We start from the raw sequence: 12,082 nt of genomic DNA on the forward strand, positions 1-12,082 counted from the left end.
GGGATTTTATGGCATGAAAAGGCCATTGGATTAGGATATTTGAATGGGAGAAAAGACAAACTATGGTGTGTATAACTGTTCAAAAGGAAGAGTTAGGTCAGGGGCGGGCAAACTTTTTGGCCTGAGGGCCACATAAGGTTTCAGAAATTGTATGGAGGGGCGGTTAGGGAAGGCTGTGCCTCCCCAAACAGCCAGGCGTGGCCCGGCCCCTGCCCCCTATCCGAACCCCCTGCTTCTCGCCCCCTGACTGCCGCCCCTCCCCCCCCGGACCCCTGCCTCATCCACCCCCCCTGCTGTCTGTCCCCTGACCGCCCCCAGACCCTCTGCCCCTAACTGCCCCCCTGCTGCCCCATCCAACCCCCCCTCTCCTTCCTGACTGCCCCCCAGGACTCCTGCCCCATCCAACCACCTCTTCTCCCTGTCCCCTGACCGCCCCCGGAACCCCTGCCCCTGACTGCCCCCCACTGCCCTATCCAACCCCCCCTCCTTCCTGACTTGCCCCCCCCCAGGACCCCTGCCCCATCCAACCACCCCTTCTCCCTGACCGCCCCCATAGCCCCCACCCCCATTCAACCCCCCTGTTCCCTGCCCTCTGACCGCCCCCACCCCATCCACACCCCTGACCACCCCCCGAACTCCCCTACCCTCTATCCAACCCCCCTCCCCTGCTCCTTGTCCCCTTACCACGCTGCCTGGAGTACCGGTGGCTGGTGGCGCTACAGCCATGCCACCCAGCTGGAGCCAGGCCATGCTCCGCGCAGCACAGAGCATCGGGTCAGCCCGGGCTCTGCAGCTGCGCTACCCCAGGAGCTTGCAGCCCCGCTGCCCAGAGCATTGTGCCGGCGGTGCAGTGAGCTGAGGCTGTGGGGGTGGGGGGACAGCAGGGGGGAGGGCGGGGGCTAGCCTCCCCAGGGCAGGAGCTCAGGGGCCAGGTAGAATGGTTCCGCGGGCCGCATCAGTTTGCCCACCTCTGAGTTAGGGTAAGGTGTCAACTCTCATAGCTTCCAAGAGGATTTTTTCCCCTTAAAACTGGCAGTATAGAAAGCAAAGGAAATCCATAAAAAGTTGGTGGTGTTAATGTTAATGATCTGTCTCAAAATGGCATAAGACAGAGCATCTTAAAAATGAGACAGAACCTCTGATGGTAGCTGGTCCCATTATACCCTGGGCATTACAGCACAGTATAATGCTCAGGTATAATGATACCTAACCACTTGGAAATAGGTAAAGAACAGAATTTCAGCCTGAATGCTCTTTCTTGAACATTTTAAATGTGAGTGAATTTTTGTAGGTGAGTCATGCCTGGTAGCATTAATTACTACCATCGTAACATTGTTAAATGAAGGATATTTTTTAAGGATCCCATAACATAGGAACTAAAATTTGCATCTCCAGCATGTGATGCAAGAGAGGGAAAGCATCACTGAGGCCCCAATTAACAAAACGAGACCCCGTTTCCTGAATCAGTGCCTGAATGTGTTGAGCAAGAAGACTCAGTGTGAAATAGGGTGTTTATTTTATAAGGCATCATTTTCTTCACTGACAGCAATCTAATAATCATGGAATTTCCAGGTCTATATTTGAACTGTGGGGTCAGGGAAAATCTGCAGAGGAACTGTACACATCTCTGAAGAACTACCCAATGGAGAAGATGGTATGTGTATAAAAATCTAGGCGATTAATTTCACAGTCTCACAGGCTAGCATTGCAATTTGTACTAACCAAAAGATGTTTTTTCTTTATTTTAGGTTCCATATCTACAGTCAAACTCAACATACAAAATACATATTCATGCATTTAACAAAACACTGACACAAGAGGAAAAAATTAAAAGGATAGATGTAAGTGGATTTTTTTTTTAATCTATTTTCAACTTCATGTATTCATATGAGTACCACAATGTTAGCACATTTACGCTTGTGTTGGGATTTTCAAAAGGGTTTAAGGGAGTCACCCACCCTAATCTTGTTTGAAATTGATTGGGAGCTGTGTACCTAACTCAAAATCTGTTGAAGATCCCACAGTTGGTACTTTCCCTAATAGATCTCACTCAAAACCTTTTTATGAAGAAAAACAAGTATCAGTGTACCTATTTTACAGATGGGGAAACTGAGGCACAGAGGTGTTAAGGCCAAAATGTTCAAAGTTGGATGGCTAAAGTTAGGCAATGGACTTCTGGACACAGCACCTCTGGAAATCTGGCCACGTTCAGGTGCCTTTACTTTAGGAATTTGTGTTTGGAAAACTTTGACTTAAGTGGCTTGTCCAATGTGATACAATGAGTTAGCTGCAGAGCTGAAAATAGTCTTCTGATTCCTGGTCCTGTGCCCAATCTGCTGGACCATGCTGTCTCCTCGTTAACTAGAATAGTGTTTTAATCAAGAAGCGTTAGTAAACGAATGGTCATTTTTGTATATTCCCATGGTCTTTTAGAGAAATAGTGACAACTGTACTTATGCAATCTTTATAACCACCTATTTTATATACCTTGCTGAAATTTTCACTATTGTTGATTCTAATTTTTGTGGTGTTGGGTTGCAGTAAGGAAGTTTGAGCAAAATTCCTTCAGCTGTTTCTCACTTACAAGGGAGTGGGGTGAATCCTCTCCCTCCCCTCTCACCTCCATTATGGCTAGAATATTTTTTTAAGTGGCTACATGAAAAATGTCCGAATTTTTAAACTAGACCTTGGTGTAGCTATAGTCCTTACTGAGAGCAGGTACCTTTTGGCTTGACTTGAAAAAAAAGTTTTAATTTGAAAATTCCATATTTAGTATTCACAGTAGATCTCTTTTAGAAGTGAGCAATGCACATGTAATAATAAACACAATGGCTCCTGACCTATCTTCAATCCAAAACCATTCAGACTTTCTTTATACATCAGAAAGAAGCTAAAGAGTGCAATCTCAATCTTCTTGTCCCCTTCCCCGTTTTCTGGTAACTTTTAATGTCTTATTAACAGATGTTTTGTTTTTCTTGTCCTGGCTATTTAAAAATTTCCCCAGGAAGTCTAGAATTTGTTTTTGCTATTTATACAGGCTCTGGAATTTCTGCCATTTGAAGGGAAAGTGAATTTAAAAAACCCAGAACATATCTTCTGGATTCTGGAAGATTATGGAATGGACCCTAACAACATTCCAGAAGAACCTCTTGATTTATATTTTGGTAGATGGGTGAGTGGTAAAAACTATATCACATTTTAGTAATTCGCATAATCAGAAAAGCCAGATTCTAGCATCATTACTTACATTTAATTTCTAAAAAAATAAAGTTTAAGTAAATTTAAGGCTTTAAAAAAATAAAAGTGATAAATTCTCTGCTTTTTAAAAATTTACTAGTTGTTTATGCCACCATATATAGTATAAATCAATGATAATGCAGAATTCTGGGAATCCTTATTGTGGGTAAGAAAAGGCAAGTTAATTCATCAGTGTAAACAAAAATGAAAAGATTAAGGTGTCTGTGAAAAGAGATTAGACATGAGAGACCCAGTGAATTTTAGTGCCAATGTACATCCCCTTTATGGCAGCTCTGCCAGCACAGAGGAGCTGTAAACCTGTCCACTGGGGAGTTCTCCAACATAGGAGCAAGTCTCTGCAAGGCACAATACTGGCTTAATAGTACTACACAGCCTCCCTGTGCTACCCCCAGAGTAAAGTTGTGTGGAGGGAGGTATGTGGCTGAAGCACCGCTCTCTAGCTATTCCAGGATCTCTGAACAACTTCCTGAAGCTATAGGCAGCTGGATCCAAATTAGGGCATCCCTGAGGCTGTTCTAACCTGCCCCTAGGGACTCTAAGCGGCCCCGGATGACACCTACGTAGCGAACATCATTCTGGGGTGTATTAGCAGGAGTGTTGTAAGCAAGACACAGAAAGTAATTCTTCTGCTCTACTCTGCGCTGATTAGGCCTCAACTGGAGTATGTGTCTAGTTCTGGGCGCCACATTTGAGGAAAGATGTGGACAAATTGGAGAAAGTCCAGAGAAGAGCAACAAAAATGATTAAAGGTCTAGAAAAAATGACCTATGAGGGAAGATTGAAAAAATGGGTTTGTTTAGTCTGGAAAAGAAAAGACTGAAAGGGGACATAATAGTTTTCAAGTACATAAAAGGTTGTTACAAGGAGGAGGGGAAAAAATGTGTTCTTCTTAACCTCTGAGGATAGGGCAAGAAGCAATGGTCTTAAATTGCAGCAAGGGAGGTTTAAGTTGGACATTAGGAAATCTATCTAACTGTCAGGATGGTTAAGCACTGGAATAAGTTGCCTAGGGAAGTTGTGGAATCTCCATCATTGTCGAACCTGCTCTTCAAAATCTCCAAACACCTATCAGGGATGGTCTGAGATAATACTTAGTCCTGTCATGCGTGCAAGGGACTGGACTAGATGACCTCTCGGGGTCCCTTCCAGTCCTATGATTCTATGAACTTGGGACCTCAGAAGTTGTTGACTCAGCGTAAATCAGAAGTTGAGGTTCATAGAGCAGAACATTGGAAGTGCCGGACTTTATCCCCATCTACACTATATAGGAAGTACTGCCATGTTTTTTAAACTGGCTGGTACATGTTCATCTGATCCATGTACAATAAAAGTGATTGATTTGTGTTCATACAGCAGTGTCTTTCACAATACAGCCATGGTTCAGTCACATTGGCATGTCCATATTCTACCATGCTACCTGCCTAACTATATTTGTATCAGTGCATCCTGGGAAAATCTGAATTAGTCTCTTGTACTGCTTCAGCAAGGATAGAGCATCCAGAGGTCATGTTTACAGGTAGGACACTCTTGGATGTCCTAGTGCAAAGAAAACTAGAAGGAAGGAAGACGAGCCAACCTGTTTACACAGACTTTGATATCTGGACAAGACCCCTAACCAAGTAGTAAGATCTGGTTACAAGAAGACAATTGTGACCACGTGGGCTGCTAGCAGGAATGATACTTGGTTAGCTCTTAGTTACTAAGAGTATTGTCCACCTCTGTCACTAATGTAGAGAAGGCCTTGAGTTGCTGAAATGCTGTGAAAGGCCTAAAGTCATTGTTGTCCCATCTGTACTGGCTTTTTAACAATATTTAAACATAGAAACCTGTTTTTGATTCTACTGTGGTTTGGCCAGACAGTTTGTATTGGATCGAACTGTGCTGGCAGATTAGTGTTCTAATGTAGTTTGACCCTGCCTATGTTGGTTCTGTCCAAACTGTGTTAGAAATATGATGGTTGAAATTCTCATTAAAAATGTTTGCTATTTTTTTTCAACAAGTTCTGGTCTGAAGACAGTTTGCTTTTAACAGCACTTAAACATAGCTTATAAACATAGCTGGAAAACCAGTGTATCTAGGACCTTAATGTAGATCTTAAGTGTTTTGTGTATGTAGCCATGCATTTACATAAATACATTAATATATTTGAATTTTTTTAAGTTTAGCTTTAATTCTGAATTTTCTGGGCGTAACCAGGTGGCTTGCCCCTGTAGCATATGTCTGCATTGCATCTGAGAGCAAGCCTGCCAGCCTACGTCTACAGACTTGTGTTGGTGGTGCTCACGCTAGTGCATTAAAATTAGCCATGTAGACATTGCGACTTGGGCTGGAGCTTGGCTTCTCGAGCCCTCCTCAGTCTTCAGCACAAGCTGCAATGTCTCCAAACAAAGCTATTTTTTATTGTGCTAGCGCAAGCCCCACCAGCACAAGTCAGTGGACCCAGGCTGGGAGGCTCACTCCTGGATGCAGTGCAGACATACCATTATGGGACAGAGGCCTGGGTCCAGCTGACCCTCCTCACTAATAAGGTGACCAGGTGTCCGGTTTTTGACCGGAACACCCGGTTGAAAAGGAATCCTGGCGCTGACCAGGCCGTTGACTGTCCGGTTGGTGGCGCCACCCTGTGGGGCTGGCGTGCTTTTTGCTAGCTGCCGAACCGTGCGGCTCCCAGGAAGCAGCTGGTATGTGTCCACCTCGCTCCTATGTTTAGGGGCAGCCAGTGGGCTCTGCACACTGTCCCCACCCCAAGCGCCGCCCCCACAGCTCCCATTGGCCGGGAACTGCGGCCAATGGTAGCTGCAGGGGTGGTGCCTGTGGACAGAGCAGCATATAGAACCACCTGTCCATGCCTCCGCATAGGTGCTGGAGGGGTGAACATGCCACTGCGTCCGGGACCTGCTTGAGGTAAGCCCCACCCGGAGCCTGTACCCAAGCCCTCCCCCGCACCAGCGCCCCTGCCCCAGCCCTGATCCCCCTCCTGCCGTCCAAACCCCTCAATCCCAGCCCAGAGCCTCCTCCCACACTCCGAACCCCTCAGCCCCAGCCCCCGATCCTGTACCCCAAATCCCTCATCCGCGGCCTCACATCAGAGCCCGCACCCCCAGCTGGAGCCCTCACCCCTCCATCCTTTGCATCCCAACCCCAGCCCGGAGCCCCCTCCCGCACCCTGAACCCTGAACCCCTCATTTCTGGCCCCACCCCAGAACCTGCACATCCAACCCAGAGCCCATACCTCCTTCCACACCCCAACCCCCTGCCCCAATTCTTTTATAGAGAAGTCTCGTTTGTATATTTTCAGTGGATTCAATCCAGGTGGCATACTATTCAATGAAGAATGCCTGATATTCTGTTTGTGATGTAGTATTATTAAGGCTGTTTATTAGTCTACTTATGTATTATATCCAGGGCCATCACACTGATTTTTTCTAAATGTTTCTACAGATTGCGGATGGGCAAAGGGAGCTTATTGAGTCATACAGTGTAAAAAGGAGGCATTTTATTGGGAACACAAGCATGGATGCCTGCTTGTCTTTCATCATGGCAAACCATGGGAGAGTAAAAGCAAATGATGTCGTGTTTGATCCATTTGTTGGAACAGGTATTTCTTTTTCTACTGCTGAAAAAAATTGGGTATTGCTTGCTTTATATACATTGTGTGTTAAAAGTAAGTTCTTTAGGGGAGGGACTGTCTTTGTTTGTTTGTACAGTGCCTAGCACAGTGAAGTCCTGGTTCACGACTGAGGCTCCCGTCCTGGTTCATGACTGGGTGCTGCCACAGTACAAATAAGAATAATTATAAAATCAACTGCTTGGTTATTTCCCAAGTCCTGTAGGGGAAGTGATTATAACTTCAGAAGGACTGGGTAGATTTGCTGAACATGTAGAACAAAGTACCTTCTCAATTCTTTATTTACCTCGAGTAACATTTTAAAAAGTGCCTAAGTCCCATTTTCCGAAGTTATGTAACTGCTTAGGAGCCAAAGTCACTCTGACTGTCAATAGAACTTAAGTTTCAAAATGATGTGAAATTTGAAGTTAGGAACTCACAAGGGGCAACATTCTTAAAACATTTTTGTAGGGGAGTTGTTAGGATGGTATTGAAGAGCAGAGAGCACCCCCGACTGTACACATTAGCATGGCAATTGTGGGAACACATTCTTCCAGGGTGGAAATAATGAGCTCTTCCTTGTGTCCTAGGGAAACGTGGTGACAAAATTGTCCACTTCTTTCTCTGGCTGAGGTTTTTTTTCCCTTTTCTGACAAGTCAGTAGGGGGAGCTTTCATTCCATTTATTGGATCACTTGTGAGGCATTCAAGTACCTTTTCCTGCACCTTGTTTGAATTTGAAATGGAAAAGCGTATGTTTCAGGATGTGCCATTTAAGTAGATTATGTCAAGATAATTTCATCAATTTCTTCAAAGGATATAGATGAAGGAGGGCAGTGGATGTGACTTAGTGAAATCTAGGTGAACTTTGATCAGGTATCCAGAGGGAACTAGGGGAACAAGAAATGATCTAAAGGTATCTGTGCTAATGTAGACGGGAGGGGAAGGGAGTGGTTAGTTGGCAGGAAGGGTCCAGAGAATGAATGGCAGCAAGTCCTCATTGAGAAGTTAGGAATGGGGAGGAGCAGGTCCCACAGTTATGGGACTGATTCTCTTTATTATGTGTAAATATGACTTGGAAAATAGCCTGATTTTATGGCATCAATGTTTTGCAGATGATACAAAGCGTTTGTCAATTCTACATTTTGTATATAATATAGTTCATGTGCAAACTGAGATTTTCAGTCCACACTATAATCTCTTCAGAAACTTCTTCTCTTCTTCTTGTGTCCCGTTCTCTTCCTCCCCCGCCCCGTTGTCACAGATTGGTAGTGCTTTTTGGAAGGTCAAGGAAATTCACTTAGGCTTGTGTTCTGCTTTTCTTGTCAGATTCATTTAATTACAATATTTGTGTTTAAATAAAAACTAAAGTTACAAAGCAACTTTGCAGGGGAATTCATTCTCTTAGGAAATCAAACTTGGAGAGAGAGGTAGGCAAGGGAGGTAAGGTTAGACAGAACAGGAAGAATTCATTGTAATAATGGTGGAAGTACAGAAATTGAAGACCGTGTTATATGTTCTTTATCATCAATTTTGTATTCTCTATGATTCAGTTTTAAAGCGTGACTATTTGATATAGGTGGGAGGTAAAACAAGAGACTTATTGAGTGGTCAGTTCATGTTTCCTAACTCTTCCTTTTCTGCAATCAAGAAAAAATTTATTAGATGAGCAAAGTACTCTTTCTTGCTCTCTTTAGAGGACTGGGTGGTATATCATACTTGGGGAAAGGGCTAGCTAAATTTGTCTTGACTTTCTGGAGGCACTGCCCATCTGTTCTGAGGGGTTACAGTCGAGAAGGGAAATGGGTGACTCCTTTAGGGTGAGTAACCTTGTTTTTCCCGGATCCAATTAACAAAGAAAAGTGGAGGACAATTTTTTTTCTCCTCATTTTTACTTAATTTGAATTCATTAATTTATAAGTGTAAGAGGTTTTTTTTTAAATCCTCTGAAATGGCATATTTAGCATGCATATTTAATGAGTGTTAAGAATACACAGATGGTGATGGGTAGCATTTGATTAATGTAGCTGTGTGGAACTCCTCTTCAGATTACGGCTAAAATAAAAATCTGTATTATAAGCACAAAGGGTCAGATTGTGAACCCCTTACTCACATTGGTTAGCTGTTGACTCTTATGGAACTGTCCCACTCACTAAAATGGGAAGATCTGTATGCATAACCACTCAGCACTGTGGGTCGCAGGTTCAGAGTCTGGCCTATAGTTGCACTGTAAGGCCTTGTACTATTATGTTAGGCTTACTGTCATGGACATCTCCTTAGTAATAATTTAACCCAACAATGCAGTTTCTCTTTGGAAGTACACTACTGCCATGCTTCTCCTTATTTTGGAAGCTGTTCAGGGCAGAGAGGAAACACTTGAATCCCTTTTATATACTGTTCAGATGTAGCATGATTTCAAGGGTAAATCATACATATATATATATACCCAAGACAAACGGTAACTGTACACAGTCCTATCCATCACAATAACTGAGGAAATAAACTGTCTTCATTCTGGCCATACTTGGATAACTTTAAAGGGACATTGTCAATTTAAAATCTAACTATAAAAATGAGTTAGAATTATTTCAAGTACTGCATCTGACACTGTCAATTGTTGTGCTTTTTACAATTACATTTTCCTAATATTTTAATTTCTGTCCCTGTTGCTGTGTGAAGCATTCCCACAAACACGGACATTGAATTTACACAAACTGCTGTGAAATGGACAAAGTAAACTAGGAAAAACTGAGAACAATATTTTCCCCACTCTAATATTTTACTTTAAGTAACCTTAGGGATAAGTTGTAACAATAGAAAGTTTAAAAAAAACTATCAGACAGAAGTGATTTTTAAACTGATATTCATTTAATTGTATTATGGTAACCGGAGGGGAGTGTAAGTGCTGAACAAACCAGCTCTTCCCAGATGTTTGATTCTATAACCCAGCAGGATAGAAATGTAGCACTGGAAGGGACTTTGAGAAGCCATCAAGTCCAGCCTCCAGCACTGTGGCAGGACCAAGCAAATGTAGACCATCCCCGATGGATATTTATCCATCCTGTTTCTTAAAACCTCCAGTGGAGGGAAGGGGGGATTCCACAACCTCTCTTGGAAGCCTGTTCCAAGGCTTTACTTAAATTTTTTCCTAATGTCTAACTTAAATCTCCCTTTCTGCAGATTATGCTCATTATTTCTTGTCCTACCTTCAGTAGACATCAGGAACAATTGATCACAGTTCTCTTTATAACAGCCCTTAACATATTGGAAGACTGTTATCAGGTCCCCCATCAGTCTTCTTTTTGCAAGACTAAACATGCCCACTGTTTTTTATGTTTCCTAATAAGTCAGGTTTTCTAAACCTTTTATCATTTTTGTTGCTCTTCTCTGGACTCTCACAAATTTGTCCACATCTTTCTTAAAGTGTGGTGCTCAGAATTAGATTCAGTACTCCAGCTGAGGCCTCACCAGTGTCAAGCAGAGCGGGACAAGTACCTCCTGTGTCTTCCATGACACTCCTGTTAATAAACCACAGAATAATATTGGCCTTTTTCACAGTTGAGTCACACTGTTGACTCCTATTCAGTTTGTGATCTATTATAACTCCCAGATCCTTTTCAGTAGTACCACCACCAAGCCAGTTAGTCCCCATTTTGTAATTGTGCATTTGATTCTTTCCTTCCTATGTGAAGTACTTTGCACTTGTCTATTGCATTTAATCTTGTTGATTTCAGACCAATTCTCCAATTTGTCAAAGTCATTTGGATTTCTAATCCTGTCCTCCAAAATGCTTGCAACCTCTCCCATCTTGATGTCATCTGCAAGTTTTATAACCATACCCTCCATTCCATTATGTAAGTCATTATCTTGGCTACTGCACAGTGTCGTCTTGTGAAGGTGGCCCACATCTCAGGGTTTTCATTCCATCACATTTTAAGACAATGCACTTTAGTACATGGGAGTGGATGCCTGCTTTGCAGAAATGGTCACCCTTGTGAGCAGACCGTACGATCAGCCTCCAAAGTTAAACGAAGGTTCAGTGAGGAGAATAAAAGGGAAAATAGTGTTGGCATACAGGGGACCTCACAGTAATATTATTTCTAATAGAAAGGGGCAACTGCCATCTGATTGTAACCCAGAGTGGTACATGTGTTTTCAAATTTCTCAGACTCAGGTAGCAATATCCATGACAGCAGACGATACACTTTTATCTTTTCTTTGCAGGTGGCCTTCTTATATCCTCCGCACGTTTTGGAGCATACGTGTGTGGTACTGATATAGATTATAATACTGTCCATGGATTAGGTACGTTATATATTTTCTTTCTGAACAAGTTAATTCTAACTCTTCAGTATTTAAGTATCTTTTATAGCAGGTACTAGTAGATCCAGGTATGAAAGGAGTATTCCTCTTCACAGGATTTGTTTTGTGAAACATCTGTGATATATCAACTCATTTACGGATATAGTCTAGCTAGGCAGTACTCTGAATATTAAGGATCAGTAAGATATAAAGATGGGATTTTTTTTTTCAAGTTTTCTAATACGTGTAACTAGTTTAACTGCCAATCCAACAACATTGAGTGATGGTATCTGGAGTGGCAGTGCCTGGCATGGTTCAGTTTAGTGGTAAGATTAGCAGGTAGATTGGTTTGGCTACCAGTGATGTCCCAGAGCCAGTGAGTCATGGGGACAAGCATAGTGAGGTTCTATCCAAACTTCTTAAACGTGACTGAATGAGGAGGAGTTGGGCTTTGAGATGGGTGTTTTCTTTGCACTGGGTTGGAACTCACTAATGCTCAATTTTAAGTATTTTGGCTTTAATACCAGTTTGTATTGGCAGTTTTTGTTACTAAAAACTGTTTAACTTTTTTGAACTATTTTTAGAGTTGTCTAGTTATATTGATAGTGCAGTTCAAAGTAGTGGAATTCAGTATTACAACTATATGTTCCCATTGAGATATTATGCCTTATGCCACAGGTGTGTATTTCTTAACCTGCAAATATTCAAGATGAGAGAAAATTATCTTCATATTAAAGTTAGATACAAATGTGTTCTCTCTTCCTGTTAAATTCCAGAGAAGTACTTTCATGGTGAGAAATGACTATTGGCTTTATTGAATCCCTTTAGTTTTCTGAGTTAAATTAGGATAAAAGGTTAGCCACTGTTAGTCTACCATAGGGATTAAAAAAAAAAATAGACCACTGCTAGTACTAGT

The 12,082-nt window shown here is 42.5% G+C and overlaps 1 protein-coding gene across 6 annotated transcripts in view; it reads left to right on the forward strand.

Moving 5' to 3' along the window:
- Positions 1-12,082, forward strand: part of TRMT11 (tRNA methyltransferase 11 homolog) — a 47,431-nt gene that overhangs the window by 8,024 nt on the left and 27,325 nt on the right. For 5 of the 6 annotated variants that reach the window (XM_065400953.1, XM_065400959.1, XM_065400955.1 and 2 more), the window contains 5 exons: positions 1,573-1,654; positions 1,749-1,841; positions 3,038-3,172; positions 6,700-6,856; positions 11,089-11,169. In XM_065400953.1, the coding sequence (XP_065257025.1) occupies positions 1,573-1,654; positions 1,749-1,841; positions 3,038-3,172; positions 6,700-6,856; positions 11,089-11,169 (548 nt within the window). Of the gene's footprint in view, positions 1-1,546; positions 1,655-1,748; positions 1,842-3,037; positions 3,173-6,699; positions 6,857-11,088; positions 11,170-12,082 lie in introns of all 6 variants that reach the window. The other variant, XM_065400958.1, reaches the window with a different exon arrangement.

Source organism: Emys orbicularis, chromosome 3 (genome assembly GCF_028017835.1).
Source record: "Emys orbicularis isolate rEmyOrb1 chromosome 3, rEmyOrb1.hap1, whole genome shotgun sequence".
Taxonomy (NCBI): domain Eukaryota; kingdom Metazoa; phylum Chordata; order Testudines; family Emydidae; genus Emys; species Emys orbicularis.